Source organism: Cervus canadensis, chromosome 32, assembly GCF_019320065.1.
Source record: "Cervus canadensis isolate Bull #8, Minnesota chromosome 32, ASM1932006v1, whole genome shotgun sequence".
In the NCBI taxonomy this organism is placed as follows: domain Eukaryota; kingdom Metazoa; phylum Chordata; class Mammalia; order Artiodactyla; family Cervidae; genus Cervus; species Cervus canadensis.
This window is the reverse complement of record NC_057417.1, coordinates 30508545-30526661: the sequence shown is the minus strand read 5'-3', so window position 1 is coordinate 30526661 and position 18117 is coordinate 30508545. Positions and strand designations below refer to the sequence as shown.

Below are 18117 nucleotides of genomic sequence, written 5' to 3'. Positions count from 1 at the left end.
AGCCTGCTAGCCCACCTCGCCGGGAAGTGCGGACGAAAGGAGACAGCGGAGCTGGAATTCTGCTCAGGCAGGGCTGCGGACACCTAAGGCAACGCAAGCGCCGCGCTTCTTGCGGGGCGGGGCTCCGCGAGGACCTCATCGTGAAGAGATACTCAGGGGCGCTGAGGCGGTGGATACAGAAGGTACGTTGCATCGCGGCGGAGGTCGTAGTGGGTGTTTCGCTTCTCTTCTCTAGGATCTTGGTGACGGCTGGGGGCCAGGGATCGGACGTCTGCGTTGGCCCAGAGGGCGATCTGAACAGCCGAACTGGGACAGGTTCGGGCCTCTGGACCCGAAGGTCTAAGTGAGTTCCCGAGACTAGGCGGCGTCTTGCTGGTTCCGCGGAGGGGATGGGAAATGTGGGGGTTCCCTTGCTTCTAGGTTTCCCCGCCCTTATTTTTCCCGCTTTCCCCCCCTCGCCTAGAACGTTTGTTGTCTAAATATTGCTTTTCCTTGTAATCCCGGTTCAGATGCCATAGTCTTCCTGAGCCTTTCTACAACCCGGGTTGTAGCATCTTCACTCGCTTTTTCCGAACGCCTTGGCGCTCTCCGCCCCTCCCGCGCGCTACCCCCACTCTAACACCGCCCCACATCTCTTTCTTCCTGACCAGGTTGCTTCTTAGCTGTTACCTCCCATGGGAGGCCTCTACTGACTCCCAAGCTGGGCCAGGCCCTAGACTCTCCGTGGGTCTTAGTTAGCAGAGTGGTCATTCCCTTGTCCTTGTCCTCCCAGCCCGTGCTCCTTGGGACAGGGATCAGATTCCATTCGTCTCTAGCTTTAGAGCAGGGGAGACAAGTGTAAAGACCTCAGATTTGGGAGTCAGGAGCTCCCGATGAGTCAAACTCTGCCGGTTCCCAGCTCTGTGCGACCGAGTTTGATCTTCTGTAAGGTTGTTACTGACAATTCACGTAGTGGGGCGAAGAGGGCGGGGCTTCGTAAACATCAGGAGGGAGGAACTGAATGAGCGTGGGAAAGGAGGAGTCTGCTCTGCTGAAAGATAATTAACATGAGTTCTCTTTTAGTGTATTTTAAAAAATATTTTGAAAATATTTATTTGACTGCACCGGGTCTTCCTTGAGGCATGCAAACTCTTTAATTGCGGCATGTGGGAACTAGTTCCCTGACCAGGGATGGAACCCAGGCCCCCTGCATTGGGAGCTCAGAGTCTTAGCAACTGGACCACCAGGAAGTCCCACCCTGAGTTCTCTTTGTTAGCTATGAAATGCCTTGCGGTTTGAAAAATGACTTGCTGTGTAGATTTGGGCTGGTTTGTTCTTTGGGCTTTACATGACTTCCTTTATATAGTATGTCTGTTGGGTTTAAAAGAGACCTTGGCAATCCAGTTAATACACTGTCCTCACCTTATAGACAAGATTGAAGACCAGAAAGGGAATGTGACCTCTCCAAAGTCATAGCTGGACAAGAATCCGAGCCTGTAACTGAAGACACCTGAGATCTTTCTATTATAGTCTTGGGAAACAGACCCTAAGGTACTTTGGTTTCACTCTTCTTCCTTTTTAAACACTCATCTTTGCTCTCCCAATCAGTCTCCCTTACACTGTGCTGTAATTCCGTTTCCACTTTGCATTTCCTTGCTAGAATATCACCTTCTCAGGGACAGTGTGTGTCTTATTCTGTGTATGATAATAGCAAAACTCTACTAAGCACACATTAAATACCAGGCACGTTACATATAATCAAGTCCCCATATGGCCCCAAGTAGATTCTCCCCATTACACAGATGAGGAAACAGATTTACGGATATGAACATGCACCAGAGTTGTGACTTGTGAAGTCCTCGGGGATCCTGAGGCTCAGAAACCAATTCATTTAATTTTTTTTCCCCCACAGATTTTTGCAGACTATCTTCTGGGGAAAAAATGCCTAAAGTTAAAAGAAGCCGGAAAGCTCCCCCAGATGGGTGGGAGTTGATTGAGCCAACACTGGATGAATTAGATCAAAAAATGAGAGAAGGTGAGTTGTGGAGTTCCTGCCTGGGTGGGCTGTGTCTCAAGGATAAATGGGAAGAGACAGGCTGCACCACCGAGGCCGCCTGACACTGACATGTTTTGTTTGCTCTTTAACTGATAGGGATACTATAAATGCCAGAAAGTAAGATAATACAAATGAGAAGGTCCTCAAAAGTGTTTTTGGGAAAAAACAAATGTTTTTGAGTATATAAGACCTTTAGGGAGTATAGATCAAATAGTCTACTTAGAATTATTTACCGGTAGAAGTATACTTAAAATCATACAAAATATATTTACTTGGAAAATCCTGTTCTTTTTCACTCCAAATTTTCTGAAATGTTTTATTTGCATTTTTCTTGTGGGTTTGTTTTCATCATCGCTTTGTGTTTGCATCATCTACCAGTTGTCCAGAATGCACAATCTTCACTTCCTCCTAAGTGTTATGTGGTCCTGCAGTTTGTGAATCAGTACAGTGTGCAGTTTTGGGAAATTTAACCTGAAGCCACAAGCATTGTTGGCCCTGTTGTTGTTCAGTTCCTAAGTCATGTCCTACTCCTTGTGACCCCATGGACTGCAGCACGCTGGGCTTCACCATCTCCCAGAGTTTGCTCAAATTCATGTCCGTTGAGTCGGTGATGCCATCCAACCGTCTCATCCTCCACCATCCTCTTCTCCTGTTGGCCCTATCACAGTATTAACTACTTACCGAATTGCTTTTTAAAGCAGTCTTTTTTTCTTAAAGGTTTTTGGTAATTAACTCATGTTATTCTGAAGTCATCCCTTCAGCAATAGTAAGTGGGTGTTAACTTTGCTTCCTTTTTTTGAAGCTGAGTATATCAGGTAACTTCTACTAAATATCCAGAATTTGCAATAATCAAGGTCATTTGGGGCTGATTTTTTTCTCCTAACAGATCTTTATTCAACATAAAGGAATTTAAAGAGATTGCTGTAATAGAAAAGATAATTTGTGAGTCCTTGGAAATAAACCTCTTTTTAAGAGGTGACTTGTTGAAGGGAGGGCATTTAGGTGGATAAGATGTTCTTTACTGTCAAAAGTGTTCTTTTTCTTTAACCATCTAGTTCTTCTCGGCTTTCCCATTTTTGATACGCAGGTTTTAAGCCCCAGCTTCCTGTTGCTTTCACTTCCACTATAAAGAAAAAGAGTGGATGGCAGGTGGTGGCAGAGCTGATTCAGTATTGGGGACAGCAGCAAGCTCTGGGGTGGGCAGAAGCTGCTCCCCACCCAGGGCCCTTTCTGCCATGTCAGATGCAGCCTCAGCTTTTCCAGCTTTGCTGCTTCCCCCCCCACCCCCACCCCAAGATGAGCCAGAAATCCAGCTTTTCTATGTAAACTCTTCCAATTTAACATTCAAACCTAAAAAAAGCGTCTATGGGGGAACCAAAGCTGCCTCCAGTTTGTTGCCTTCAACTCAAGTTTTGCCTTTGGGATTTGCAGCCACGCTCTGAGGCCACAGAGGACCAAAGCCAGTGGCACTACTGGCCTGTCCTTCTGATGTGAGTTGTTCACACTTGTTAAAGCAGTTGGCAGTATTACCTTAGAAAGGAAAGTTGCTGTTTTCTCTTTTAGTTTGTCCCTGGTATTTCCTAGCTCAGCACAACTGCCCAGCTGTTTGTATATCTCCTAGTTTACTACTCAGGTTTTTGTATAGCCACTATTACCCAAGAAGTCCCCAAACAAAAAAAGCCTGATTATAGGGACTGAGGAACAGAGAAGGGTGTGGTGGGGGTTTTATGGGTGACTGAGAAGTGTAGGCACTATCTCTGTGGACTGTAACCAGGACTTGTAAATAACTGTGCTTTTTACAAGTACTTTAAACTAGTTGAAAGTCAAGCATAATCAGTACTTGAATAATGAACATGTATTTAGACTTTTTAAGAGTGGCACTTTAAAAGAATTGTTGCTCAGGTTCTGGAGTTAATAGGCCATTTGAGGCATTAACTAAGAGGCAGAAACCTGAGTCTACCCTGAGCCACGAGGTCCCTACCCCTGGCCTCTTTTCATACCCTCCCAGGGGCAGGACTCCACACTGCCCACTGCAGGCTGCCTTCCACTGTGTGTGTGGACCTGTCCAAAAGGATATCTAAGAATGTTCACATGACCTTGTGAAAAAGGTGCAAAGAGAAATGCTGTGATTGAAACCTTAAGAGATGACTCCAAGCACGGGAGCCTCCCTGGTGGCTCAGTGGTAAGGTGTCTGCCTGCAGTGCAGGAGACGGGGGTTCCACTCCTGGGTCAGGAAGATCCCCTTGGAGGAGGCCATGGCAACCCCCTCCAGTACTCTTGACTGGAGAATCCCACGGACAGAGGAGCTTGGTGGGCTACAGTCCATGGGGTCGCAGAGTATGACATGACTGAGCAACTACACACCACCACCAAAGCGCGGGAAGGTTCCACTTCCAGGACAGCCAGGCCTGAGGCGCTCCGTGGTGCCCACCGCCACCTCCCTCAGGCACCCCACGCGCCCAGGCGGCCTTCCACACTAGACTCGCGATCCCTTCCGTGTTCCCTTCTCCTCTGTGGCCGTTTCCCCTTAGCACCAGGGGCTGGTCTGCCCCTCCCACCCAGGTCATGGCTGTGGTCTGTCTTGTTCACTGCTGTGCATTGGGTGCCCGGAGCATGCTCTCACCCTCAGCAGACACGCGGTGTCGCCAAACCCTCATCCCTGCCTTTGGCTTAGCTCGCAGAACCCTGTTTATTGAGCTGAATTCAGATCCCAAGTGACAGAACAATACCATGTTCTGTGCAGACTAACCTGCTCTCCACAACAAAGCAAACCCCCGTGTTTTCTCTGCAGCTGAGACAGAACCTCACGAGGGAAAGAGGAAGGTGGAATCTCTGTGGCCCATCTTCAGGATCCATCACCAGAAGACCCGCTATATCTTTGACCTCTTCTACAAGCGGAAAGCCATAAGCAGAGGTAACTGGCCACATGTTCTCTTGGCCTTTCCAGCTTGCTTGGCTGTCCGATTTAAGTAATTCTTGAAACCTCAGCAAGCATCATATTTCCTGTTTCCAAAAAACAAAGGGGGCCAGTGTTGACTAAACACTGTTTCTCAGGGTGGGCAGTGATGGGCTGCGGGCTGGAGAGCTTTGTTAAACTGTGGTCTGATGGCCCTTCCCTGTCTTTTTGCAGAACTGTATGAGTACTGTATTAAAGAAGGCTATGCAGATAAAAACCTGATTGCAAAATGGAAAAAGCAAGGGTATGAGAACCTGTGCTGCCTGCGGTGCATCCAGACACGGGACACCAATTTTGGGACAAACTGCATCTGCCGGGTCCCCAAAAGCAAGCTGGAAGTGGTAATGCCACCCCCCCACCTGCTGCCTGACAATTGAGTGTGATGCTAGCATGAGCAGTTTAGCTGACCTAACTGACCACAATGGGTTTTATGTTCTGTTCTGTGGCTGGGTGTTCTGCTGGCCCTCCCCCTGGGAGGGAGCCCCTCTGGTCAGGGATCCGTGTCAGGAAAGTTACTGGTTCCTATCCTCACACAGGAAATGCAGATGATGACCCCCACCCCAGCGTGGCTGAGAGGGCTAACTCAGGGGAGGGTGGGCCAGGCCGCAGGGGTTCGTCCCCCTTTTCTCCTGGCCTCCTGTTGCTCCCAGTGACACTTCAACTTGAGCCTCACTGCATTTTGTGCCAGAACTCTCGGGGTGGCGAGGGAACGGTGCTGGACATGCAGTGGTAAGCTCTGTGCGCAGGCGCAGAGGAGGGTTACCGGGCCGTTAGCGGCCTGTGAGTACAGCCCTCGGCTGCCCGTGAGCAAGATCAGGCCAGATGCCCTCTTTCTCACGGTCCGACCTTCAGGCTGCAGCACTGGTTAGCGTGTGCAGAGCCTTGGCTCTGGCCCATGGGCTTCAGCTCAGCAGGCAGGTCTGTCCCTCTGCATCCTCTGGAAGCTCAGGATGGGTGTGTGGAGTAGAGGAGGGCGGGCACAGGCTGCCTTCCGAGGGAGGCTCTGTGCAGGTCTGGTGGGGCTGGCAGAGCAGCAGGAGCCCCACGGTGCGGTGTCCAGAACAGATTTAGTTGAGTTTCACCACTGGATCTTGATTCCTTAGACCAGTCTTGCATCTCCAAAAAAGAGGGAAAAGGAGAGTAAACCCCTTTTCTGAACTGGGCAGGCCCCTGCCCGGACACTAGACCACACACCTGGCCTGGGGTACAACTGTCCTGCCGCCATACAGGTTCAAGGACACCCCATTCTTCTCCCCACACCCTACTAGAAAGCTCCTCAGCCCAGAGGACACCGTGAGGCCCTGGCACTGAGCCCCGAGCGCAGAGCACAGTTACCTCCAGCTCGTTGAAGGGTGTGTCATGCTTGCTTCACAGAATAAGAGCAATCACTCAGATTTTTTTTTTCTTTCTTTTTGGGAGCAAGTATGTACATTGAATTTGTATGAATTAAATCCAGACAGAGATGTAACTGTCAACAGCAGCTGTTCCCATTTTTATGAAGGAACTGAATTTTCCCCATCCCGCACCATCACAGAGGGTTTCTGAGGAGGGTCCATGGGGAGTGGATGTCTTGTGGCCTCGCTTCCCTCGGAGCAGGGGGGGGGGCCTCCCGTGTGTGGGCGCGGGGTCTCAGGGGTCCTCTGTCCCCAGGGCCGGATCATCGAGTGCACGCACTGCGGCTGCCGGGGCTGCTCTGGCTGAGCGTCGGGCCCGGACCTCCACCCACCCTGGACTCTGGGCTGCGCAGGACTCCGCCCGTCACGTCACCCTTTGCTGGGAGCAGCTTTTCCTCAGAGCGGTCCCCAGGCCCGACTAGGAGCATGGTCTCTGTGGGAAGGCTTTGGTGTTCATCAGCTATGATTTGTAGAAATAAAAAAAATTTCTAAACCTTTTGGGCTTCACGTCCCTTCTTTCTCAGGGCCAGCGGTCTGGCACCCAGGGGGACGGCACCAGGCCCCGGAGACTAGTCGCCCTTAGGACTCGATCCTGACTCCACCTCATCAGTGCCGTGTGACCTGGAGCGAACTCACCCTTCTCGTCGTCACCCTCAGACGGGGATGGCCTGAGATGACGGACCAAGGTGGCCCACGCTGCTCTGGCACTTGCCATGAACTTGTTGGGCACCTGGGCCAGCATTCGTCCTCAGACCGACACCTAAGCTGGAGCTCTGACCCTGGACTTTGCCTCATGCTTGCAGCTGCCCCGGCAAGTTCAGTCTTTCATGTGAAGGGGACTCTGGGGGTTCCCACAGAGCCACGTGAAGGCTGTGCACTTTGCTCCGGCCCTGCTGGGGGTCCCCTAGGACCTCCTCATCACCTGCCCCCAGGGCCTTTGTCCATATCCGCCTCGGTGATGGTGTCCTGGTCTCCTTTTGTTTTCGTCTGGAATTTCTGCCAAGGGTGGGGGGCTGCCTCCGCTGGCGTCCCTTTCAGCCACTGCTTATAATAAGCCCGGAAGCCGTCAATCTTCTCCAAGTAGGTGTTTTTCCCTTTGTACTGTAATTGGAAAAGCATGGGGTTCAGAGGGGCCACAAGAAGACACTGCCTGCTACGTACAGCGGACCCCAAACCATGGCAGGTGGCTCAGGCCTCAGGGAAGCTGTTCTTGCTTGCAGTTGGTCAAAAGGAAAAGGGCAGAGGAGCTGCTCAACAGAGAGTACTGCCTTCCTATAAGTCTGTGCTGCTGAGCCCCTCTAGCCAGGGATGGCACCCCAGCCCCCCAAAGCTAGACTCGCCGGGGGCCACTGCTCTGCCCGCACTGCTGAGCAGCTCCTGCTTGGCACAGACACTGCCGCAGGGGTCTCAGGAGAGGTGGGACAAAGGAAAGGAAACGAGATGCGCCAGGTAGATACCAAGAGAAAGCTGACAGAGTACATAGATAAAAAGACAAAGATGCGTGATCTAAACACTGCTACCACATCATGATAAACGGGTTGATTCCAAAGGTTTAGCAATTCTGAACGCGTACCTGATAGAGCCTGAAAGTTCGTGCAGCAAAAATTTGACAACAGACACAAGCTCCCCATCATGAGTGAGTGTGAATGTATGAGTGAATACAATAAGGTTTAGGCTTGTATTTGGTGACTCTTGGCTGAAACTGAGAAGACCCTTAGCGGGTCCTCCATGGAGAACTTTGCAATATGGAAAGACTACAAGACACTTGCAATATGGAACCAACAAAAGCCTAGTCTATGGAGTATGTAAAGAACTGAGGAATCAGTAAGACAATCAGCCGGTCAAAGATGCCCAGCCCCGCCCTCTGCCCACTACACTCTCCACGGCTGTCGCACTAATTACCAAGCCTTCTTTAATGGCACTCAGCATCCCCCCTGCACAGCCGTCCCTGACCCCAGCCCCGTGGCTTGGTGTGTCCTGGCTGACTTGCTCCCTACCCATCAGGCCACAGAGCCTGACGTGGTAGACCTCAAAACCAGAACCGCAGAGCCTGACACCTTGGGAACAGCAAGGAGAGAAGTGGCTGTTACAGAACATTCTGTCACCACCCTCCTGCCATCCTCATTCACTCAACGAACAACAGTGTGTGCTGGGCGCCTGACGACGGGCAGGGACCCGGGACCCGGTGAGCAAGACAGACAGTCCCCACCTCCAGGGACGGTCACTCTCCTTACAGTGAGGGTCACACACGAGTACGTGTGAGCACAGGCCGTGAAACAGGGTGAAGAGGAGCTGTGCCGTAAGGAGGCGGCCAGCGGGGCCCCGCTGAGGAAGAGCCAGCCGAGCTGGGACCAACGGGATGAGACAGAAGCAGGAACGTGAAAAGCAGGGGAGCCTGCTGGGAAGACGAGAGCCCTGAGGCACGGAAGAGGCCGGTGTTATCTAGAAGGGACCGCGGGCCGGGGGCTGATGGCACCAAGGGGAGAGCGACCTGACGGGAGAAGAGTCACGTGGACAGGGACTGGCCAGCTGTGGTCTGAGGAGTGTGGATCCTCCCCAAGGGGGGGCCACAGACAGTTTAAAGCAAGAGGATGCCAATCCCAGGAGGTCAGCACGGGGGTCGGGTGGGGTGGGGTGGGGTGGGCGTGAGGGTGACGCTGGCCAGGGAGACAATGGGCACGTCAGAGCCGGGTGCACTCACCCGGTCAAAGCTGGGTGGGTACTGGGCCGCAAACTCCAGCTGGCGGATGACCACTTCATTCACGGGGACTCTGTTCCGCCTCATGTCCTTCAGGATGTCGATGAGATAGGCGTAGTCCAGCTTCTTGACGGCCGCGTTGATGAGGGTGCTGTAGATGTGGGCGTTGGGGGTCATCTGGGATTCCTGGAACATTCAGTGAGAGGATGGCGGTGGTTGGGAGAGCGTGGCCCTATGGGGCACGTCAGACTTGGGGAGCCACCCTGCCGCCCAGGCCTGCTCTGCAGACCTGCCCCCAGGGGTGAGAAGGGCAGGACCTCGCAGCAACAACAGGCTGTACTCCCCACTCCACACACCCTGCGTGGGTCCATCCCCCGCAGCTGAAGGCCCTGCCCTCTCAGCCCTGAAGAACTTGGAGAGAAAGCAGAGGGTTGTTCTCAGAGAGCAACGAACTCAGGCAGTAAACCACGGGCAGGAGATGCCTCCTGGGGGTTCATTGCACACCTGTCCCCCAAGAATTCTGGCCCTCCCTGTTCCCATCACGGCCTCTATGCCCCTAGAGGGTTGGGGCCAAGAGCCATCCCCTCCCCTCAACTTCACCCCACGGCCACACCTCAGTGATAACAGCCCTGGCTCTCAGCGCCCGTGCAGCCCCTCACCACGGTCTCCTCTCTCCCAAACTGGACAATGACCCTTCTCACTTGAAGCTCAAGACCCCACTCTCCCTACCCTGCTCCCCGCAGCTTACCCTGAGTACAGAGGCCTGGGGGGTTCGGGAGGCCCCCACACCCCGCACCATCACCCCCGGGGCCTGCCCAGGCAGGGCCCACTCACCCTCATGTCCGAGAGCAGCTGCAGGCCGTCCTCTGGCCTGCGACACCCGATGGCCAGGTTGCAGAACGTCTGCAGGTTGGGGACGATGCCCCTCTTTGCCAGGACAGGCAGCAGGGCCTGTGGGGACAGAGGCGGCATCACCGTGAGCTGTAACCCACCAGGCCAGCAAAAGCCTTCTCTGGTGAAGCCCGAGGCTGCATGCTGGAGACACCGGGGCACGGTTCTTCTCCAAAGCCTCGCGGCTCCCCCTGCTGACCACCCTGGGCGCTGGCCTCAGCCCAGCACTCGAGGCCGGGATCTGGCCCAGCACCTCATTGCCCGGCTCCCTGGATTCAGCAGCTCTGCGAGGACACCCTGCCTTCCGGCCTGCTGGTCCCCAACAGGCCATCTCTCCTCCGGATCCTCTGTGTTCCTGCCCTCCTGTTCCTTGACCAGCCACCATCCACCCTGTGCCCAGGACTTGGACGTGGATCGAGCACCAGGGGCCTCAGGGCACGGCGGTCCCGCGGTCCAGGGCCAGAGACAAAGCCAACGACAGTATGTGCAGTGCGGGCTGAGGAAGTCCCGGGCGGGAGGAGAGGAAGAGGATGCCTGCTCAGGCCGGCTGGGTCAGGGCGGGTCCGGGGAGGGGCTGTGCTGGACACAGAGGGCCTGGCGGCAGAGGCTGCTCTGTCACCTGTGATGCTCATGAGAGCCCAGGTCAGAGCTTCTGGCAAAAAGGGCAGCACACAGAAATATGTACGAATGGACAAAACCCCTGAGGGCCCTGGTGTCCCCGTGTGTGCAGTGGGTAAAGCCACGGGCGGCAGAGCTTCCTGGTGTGGTCAGTAAAGACACAGATGATGCCAAGCTCTCAGGACGGCATCAAGCAAAGTGAGTGTGACAATGGACGATGTCACTGAGGTTGGTGGGGGTGGGCACACTCAGGAACCATCAGCCTCTCAGGCCACATGTCCCCATATGCTGCATCGGTGCAAGGGCTTGTTTGCAGTGTGCCCCATCACTGGGAGCCCCGCAGGGGGGCGGGGGGTATGGCTGGTCCACCACTCCATTCCCAGTTGTCACCCAAGCCCAGGCCTGAACGGGGCTCTGGGCAGTCTGCCAGCCTCTGGCAGGAATGAACCAATATGCCTGCAGAAGAGAGTCCCGGGAGGAAGGAGAGGAGGGAGCCTCCCTCCCCCGAGCCCCTCACCTTTGCCCCCTCCAGGTCACCCCGCTTGCTCTTCTTCCTCATCAGCGTGTTGAAGAAGGTCAGGTCGGCCTCCACCCCGTGCATGTCCAGGACGCTCAGCAGCGAGGACTCTGCGGGGCTCCCAGGCTCCACCACCTCTGCCAGCAGCGTGAGGGTTTTGATGTCAGGGCGAAGCCCGTGCTCTGCCATCTTGCCGAGGAAGCCCTCCAGGCCCCCCATCAAGGCCAGTCTGTCGGCAGGGGTGCTCACGGTCCCAAAGGAGACCACAGCCAAGGGGGCCGCCCCCGGGGTCAGGAGGTTGGCCTCTAGCCCCCAGGGAGGCAGCTCCGGGGCCACAGAGGTGAGGGCAACCGTGTGGTCGGGCTCCGCTTTGGTCTCCATCCCAGACTGGGCCTGGCCAGGGGCTCTGGCCTCCTGAGGCTCCGGAGGCCCCTCAAGTGCCTGAGAAGCTTCCAGAAACAGCTGCCTCTCCAGGGCCTCCACGTGCAGCTTGGCCGACAGGCTGCGGTCCGCCCCGACCTGGGCTCTCCTCCTAGTCTTCCGCCCCCCGGCCGGGGGCTGAAGCAGGGCCGTCTCCTCCCTGGGCCTCAGAAGCACTGCCGAGGCCACCGCCGGGTCCCCCAGCCCACAGTCCCGAGCTGCCCCCAACAGCAGGTTGTAGCCGTGCTGGCTTGGCTGGAGCCCCAGACTCAGCATCTGTCTCCACACCTGCTGAGGAGAGGCAGACCTCAGCCCCCAGCCCCCTCTCCAACGAGCCTTCAGCAGAGCAGGCATCAGTGGGCAAATGGGGCAAGGGAAAGACTCCAGGCTCTGGGCAACTGAGGACCCAGGAACCTGGTCCCCGAACCCCAGGAGCCCACACAGGCACCCTCCTCCCCTCCTACGTATGTGTTAGCTGCTCAGTCGTGTCTGACTCTTTGCAACCCCATGGACTGTAGCCCACCAGGCTCCTCTGTCCATGGGATTCTCCAGGTAACAATACTGGAGTGAGTAGTCATTCCCTCCTCCAGGGGATCTTCCCAACCCAGGGATCAAACCCATGTCTCTTGGGTCTCCTGCGCTGGCAGGCAGATTCTTCACCACTAGCGCCACCTCCCCTCCTGGCTCATCCCAAACTGTGTCGCACTTCCACCCCTCTGCTTCTCCCAGCCCTTCTCCCTACTCCCTGGGGAGGAACGGCCAGAGAAGCCAGGTCCTGGAAGAGTCCAGGCCGACTTAAGGGTTGGATTCAGCTGCACGTTCTGAGTGCCTGGTGTGCGCCCATCTGTAAACCTCAGGGAACAATGTGCTCCAGGAAGGCCAAAAGATCACAAATATAAAAGTACCCGGCATGGGGCAGGAGCAGGTGCTCAAGAAATGCACCCAGAATCATCATATGCCCCCAGCACAGGCACGTGGAGGGGGAGCGAGAGGGGCAGCAAGAGACAAGAAGGACAGCCAGCGGGGACGGACCTGCAGGGCGTACCGGAAGCCGGTCTTCTTGTCCTGGATGCAGCCCATGAGCAGGTAACTGAAGGTCTCCTCTGTGACTGCGTGCCCTTTCTGGATGATTTCCTAGGGGAAGGAACGAAGAGGGCCTGCTGAGACTCTGCAGGAGAGCCGAGGCCCAGACTCAGGCCCACTGGGTCTGGCTCAGGCCCGACAGACACCCCACGGCAGAGCCAGGGCTGCGTATCCCGAGCAGCGGGCCCGAATCCGGCCTGGGCCGGCCCAGCCCCAGCCGCAGCAGAGCTCCCCGCGGCCTGCGCTCCCGCCTCCCCTCTTTCCCAGGCCGCTCTTCCTGGCTCTACTCCTGTCACTTCTGTGCAGCCCCTCCGTGAAGATCCACCCAGGAGCCACTCTTGCACACAAGGCTTTGGACCTGCCCAGAGTAGGCTTCACGTTCCAGCTTCGCCGCTGGCCTGCTCTAGGAGTCTGGGAAGCATCAGGCGCCCATCTCAGTTTCCTCATCAGCGAGACTTGCTTTGTAAGATCTCTGGAACGATGCCCCAGCGAGTGCCGATTCCTCTTCAGTGCTATGCATCTCACCAGCGAGGGCCCTCAGTGGGACACAGCACACCGCAGCACACACAACACCCCGACCTCACGGGGCGGGGGCCTCCCCGTCCCACCCAGAGCTCTGACCGCAGGGACGCCTCGGTGAGCCCCAGAGGCCGACAGGGGGCCTGTCTCATTGGTGCCTGAACCTTCCCATGCGAGGAACACAGAGGGCACAGCCTCAGCCCGGCCTCGCAGGACTCACTCTGAGTGGGGAGCAGGAAGGAAGGGACGGCCCCACCTTAAACACATCCAGGCACATCCTGAGGTCCGCGCACAGGGCGGCCACCTTCAGCAGGGCGTGGTACGTTTTCAAGTTGAGCTGGAAGTTTCTGGCCTGAAGCTGCTGCTTTAGCTTCAGGGCGCTCTGCAGTGCGGAGTCCTTCCAGGGGGACTCAGCGCACACGTTGAATAGGGCCGTGTAGGTGGCGTCTGAGGGCTCCAGGTCCCGCTTCTTCATCTGCGGAGACAGGGAGAAACTTGGAGGTGGCTCTGGGGTCAGCAGGACGCACAGGCCACGGGGAGAGGAGGCTAGAGAGGACTCTGCTACTGCACCAAAGGGGCCTGGAGCGGGGCCTGTGCCAAGGCAGAGCCGAGCGGCACACAGAGCCGGGCTCTCCAAACCCCTGACTCACCCTGAGGGGCCCTGAGAGCTGGCCTTGCTCCCCAGAGGCACCAAGCAAGAAAGCATCCTCCCCAAGGCACTCAGCAGCCCACTCTGGGCCTGAAGTGCTCTTACGGCAGGGTCTTCCCGACGCTCCTGCCCTCTGGCCGCCCAGGCTGCCCTGACTGTTAAGATCTGTGGAAGAGATCTGATCTGGAAAAGGGCAGGAAGGGTCATCAAACCCCAGCTCCAATGTTTAGTAACTGAGGGGTTGTGGGCAATCAGCTTGCCATTGGAAAAACGGGGGTGATACAGTCACACTGGAAGGTTGTTACAAAGGAGACTGTCTTGGGAGAGTGGCCCCTGGAGCGGCAGCCTGGAGCACGGCCCTGCAGCACATCTCCGGCCTCCCCAGCCCTCCTCCTGCCCGGCTCACACTGCTTAGCAAGCCCTCCAGGGGACGGAGTTTGAGAAGCTCCTGGTAAAGGCAAATGCTTGCTATTTCCCAGAGAAGGGCCACCTGACCAAGGGCAGCAAGCAGCTGCCACAGAGTGCCCAGAACCCTGTTCTCAGGCCGTGGCTGGGCTCAACTTCCATGTCAGCGGTCGAGACAGGTAACCTTAGACACGGCACTTCTCTCCAGGCCTCAGTGTCCTCACTGGAGAAATGAAGATGGTGATCCCAACTTTGAGGATGGGGGGACACTCTGTATGTGCTCACATATTTCACAGACGTGTACTGAGGACTTAATACAGGCCAGGCACTGGCCACTGGGGTTACAAAAACAGGCAAGGCCTGTCTCCACTGAGCTTACTCTCTACAGGGGAGACACACGACAGGCAAATAGGTAACCAGCAACGATAATAAAGATGTGAAGGACACTCAATGAAAAGCGGCTGGAAAGGGCACCTTCGTGGTGGATAAACCACTCTGGCCCAGGTAATGTCAGCTGTGATAAGACCACAAAACTGAGGCTGGAGAGGTGAAACTGTCTACCCAGGATAATGCACTAGCAGGGAACACATTCAGGACCTGCACCCAACTCTTCTGGGGCCCAAAGCCCGTGTTGTAGGGCTCCTGGCCTGCCGCCCCCCTGCCCCATGCTCACGTCATTGTAGAGCCTGAAGGCCTTCTTCAGGTAGCCGGCCCGCCCGCAGCCCCCGATCAGCACCGTGTAGTTGCACTCGAGGGGCTGGAGGCACTCCTCCTTCAGCATCTGCCTCTCAAACAGGTCCAGGGCCTCGGCCAGCTGGGGAAGGGGTCGGGGAAGGGGGGACACAAGAAAGGGGGCTCAGCAGAGGGACGGAGACCGAGGCTAAGGGACCCTCCCTGAGCTCAAGCCCAGGCTGGCCCAGGAGCCAAACACGCAGCCTGGGCCCCTGCCACCAGCCTCCCGGTGTCTGTGCTCCACTGCAAGGGGACCTCGTGGTGGCAAGGAAGGAAAGCCCACCAGACTCCCACCACCTATGAGCGCTCTTGGCCCCACAGCTGTGGGGGAACTCCGCGAGCACAGGAGCAATGCCCAGGTAAACGAAGATCTGAAGGAGGTGAGGGAAGGAGCCAGGCAGCTCTCTGAGGGAACAGCCAGTGCAAAGGCCCTGAAGCAGGAGTGTGCTTGGGACCTGGGGGGGTGTGGGGGGTGTGGCTGCAGGGGAGAGAGTGAAGGAGGGGAGATGCAGGCAGACAGGGAAGGGAGGGTCGAGGGGGAGAAGAGGCAGTTTTTGCAGGCTTCATAAGCTATCATGAGGACTCCGGCTTCTCTTTATTTCTCAACTTTTCATTACGGAAAATCTCAAATATACACATGAGTAGACAGGTGTAATTACAAAGACTATTAATGTTTGGCCAATCTTGTTTCATCAATATCCTGCGCTCCTCCCTCCAACTCAATTTTTTTTTAAAAAGCAAATTTCAGACATTTTATCACTTCATTCACAAAAGCTTCAACATATACTGCCAAGAGATATTTAAACCTAAATGGAATGTCATTATCAATACCTAAGAAAATGAACACCCTCACCGTCACTGAATACACGGGGAGTGCTAGAGGGTGGAGAAAGGCCACCTGCTCTCTGCTCACGGCTCGAAGTCCATGTCGGGGTAAGAGGTGGAGAGAGCCTCAGGGAGACTAGTGACAAGTGTCATAATAGCTGACGGGGGTGGGGGTAGTGGGAGAGGTGGGGAGGAGAAGGCTAGGCCTGGGCATTCAGGGGGAGGGTTGTGAGAAGTTAAGATGGGAGACACTTTGAAGGCAGAGTTGGCATGAGAAAGAAGACTTAGGGGTGAAGGGATTTGGCCTGGATGGATGGAAAAACCGGGTTACCAATTAGTGAGATGAACAAAGTGTAGAGAAATCGAGGTTGGGAACAAGAATTCCAGGCCACTGAGGGTAAGTATAATGGAGATGGTGAGGAGGCAGCTGGATACACAGATGGAGAGCCCGGGGGATGTATGGGCTGGTAGCAGGAAGATGAGAATGGCATCGAGGAGGGGGCACGGGAAGCCAGGAGGCTGGAGGGTCGCCTGAGGCAGCACTGGGGGGAATGAAGACAGAGGGGAGAGGAGCCCTGAGCATCCCACAGGACAGCAGGGTGGCCCCTCACAAAAGACGGTGGCACCACGGAAGCAGGAGTCAGCAGCAGCAGAGTCCAGATGTTCCCTACCTTTCCTTCCCTGATCAGGCGTTTGCACTGAAAGAAGTACCAGTAAGGGGTGTTTCTGGGGCCCCGCCGTGGTTTTGGTTCCAGCTCCCCTTCCTCATCATCTTCAATATTCTGTTCCTTGAGCCGCAGGTTATACAGCTGGGCTGTCGATTTGTGGAACATTCTCCGAGATGAGTATTTGTCGGAGAGCATCCCAAAGCTCTCCTCCTCCCCTTCCTCCTGGGTGGCCGTGGGGCTGGGCTGGCCGGGGTCAGAGCTGAGGCTGCCTGTGTTCTTCTGGCCTTGAGAGCCGAGGGGCAGCTGAGAGAGAGAGCTGGAGAAGGCTGCTGGCGCTGGCCGAATCCACCCTGTGGCCCTAGGCCACACGGGTCCCTCCCTGCCTCCAGCCCACTGGGCTCTGAGAGGGTCAAGGTGGCACAGGATGGACAGTCCCACGGGGCGGGGGCTGGAGAAGAGCCGAGCAAGCCTCACGAAGTCCATTACTGGTGTTCTCCTCTGGAGCCTGGCATAGGTCAGCAAAATAATGAAAGTCAATGTCGTTGTCACAAAAGGCAGAAAGAAGATGGCTAAGTGGCACAAGCATCAGTCCTGAGGTCAGAAAGCCTGGGTTCAGATTGCAGCTCCATCAAACCATCCTTGTGTCCCTGGGCACTCACTGCTCTGGCCTTCAGTCTCCTTGCTTGTAAACTGGAGTTACCTATAACATCACCCACACAGCACCATGGCAACGATCTAATCTCAAGATATCAGGGTGCAGGCACAGGACGGTGAGCACCCGATAAGCTACCGATCTGTACCATTCCGCACCCGGTGAGGCTCCAACAGAAACACAGTGCGAGCCAGTATGTAATTTTAAATCTTCAAGTAGCCACATTAAATTAAAGGTTTACACACATTAATCAAAAGACAGAGAATTGTAATTACTGATACTGAAATCGCTACCAGGATGCTTTTAAAACAAACTCATGCTATACTACTATAGAGTCTTCTTTTCAAAGCATTAAGTAACAAGATCCTATCGATCTGATGAAGCAGCGATGACTGTAAATGAGTTTGTAGGAGTTGTGGCTACTCTTATCTCCATCATTTACACTCATCCCTATTTGCAATCGCGACTTCGTTTTGGGCACAGACAACGTCAGGTGAGGAAAGACTTGCGAAGTTTCACTTATGAAAATAAAGGTGTCTTCCTCCCCGAGTTCTTCCACCAGCCCGCGGTTAATAATCCCTGAATCAGAGACCCGCTGCAGCCGTCCTCCCCCAAGGGGACTCACCCCTCCCCAGACCCTTCCGGGGAACCTCAGGCCGACCCGAGCCCTCTCTCCACAGGCCTAAACCGCTCCCTTCAGCAGAGGCCTCCACCTCCGACCCTCGCAGGCCCTCTGGCCCGCCTTCGCCTGGCGCCCGGGCTCCTGAGAAGGTCAAACGAGAAACTCACTCCAGTAGTCCGGCCCAGTGAACACGCCCGCACCTCGGCCCCGGAGTCCGCGCCACCCCCGCCCCGCCTCGCGTCACAGCCAGGCCCGACCCCGCCACGCCGCGCCGCGTCCCCGGCTCCGCGTCTCCAACGCGCTCTCCCAGGTGCGCCCCGGCCGATCTCGCGCAGGCCCAGTCCGCGTCGCGAACTCCCGGCGTGGCTTCAGGTCGCGCAAGGAGGTGGGACGTTCGGTGAGCGGCTAGTCGAGCCTAGCGGAGCGACCCGCG

At 55.8% G+C, this 18117-nt stretch overlaps 2 protein-coding genes across 7 annotated transcripts; one reads left to right on the top strand and one right to left on the bottom strand.

Annotated features, from left to right (window-relative positions):
- Nucleotides 1-25: 25 nt before the first annotated feature.
- On the top strand, nucleotides 26-6882 carry BUD31 (BUD31 homolog). Of its 2 annotated transcripts, none has more exons than XM_043455964.1 (6): nucleotides 26-182; nucleotides 1409-1530; nucleotides 1892-2014; nucleotides 4827-4949; nucleotides 5166-5332; nucleotides 6642-6882. In XM_043455964.1, the coding sequence occupies exons 3-6, from the start codon at nucleotides 1921-1923 to the stop codon at nucleotides 6690-6692; spliced, it is 435 nt and encodes a 144-aa protein (XP_043311899.1). In that variant the 5' UTR covers nucleotides 26-182; nucleotides 1409-1530; nucleotides 1892-1920; the 3' UTR covers nucleotides 6693-6882. The 2 variants fall into 2 exon arrangements, with proteins under 2 accessions (XP_043311899.1, XP_043311898.1); XM_043455963.1 differs by having other exon boundaries at nucleotides 143-343.
- PTCD1 (pentatricopeptide repeat domain 1) lies at nucleotides 6381-18080 on the bottom strand. Of its 5 annotated transcripts, none has more exons than XM_043455954.1 (9): nucleotides 17942-18080; nucleotides 16414-17825; nucleotides 14859-14999; nucleotides 13388-13606; nucleotides 12562-12663; nucleotides 11110-11820; nucleotides 9918-10034; nucleotides 9087-9269; nucleotides 6381-7486 (listed from the first exon to the last, which is right to left on the bottom strand). In XM_043455954.1, the coding sequence occupies exons 2-9, from the start codon at nucleotides 16891-16893 to the stop codon at nucleotides 7304-7306; spliced, it is 2136 nt and encodes a 711-aa protein (XP_043311889.1). In that variant the 5' UTR covers nucleotides 16894-17825; nucleotides 17942-18080; the 3' UTR covers nucleotides 6381-7303. The 5 variants fall into 5 exon arrangements, with proteins under 5 accessions (XP_043311889.1, XP_043311890.1, XP_043311886.1 ...); XM_043455955.1 differs by having other exon boundaries at nucleotides 16414-16915; nucleotides 17942-18052; XM_043455951.1 differs by having other exon boundaries at nucleotides 16414-16915; nucleotides 17688-18030.
- Nucleotides 18081-18117: the final 37 nt, after the last annotated feature.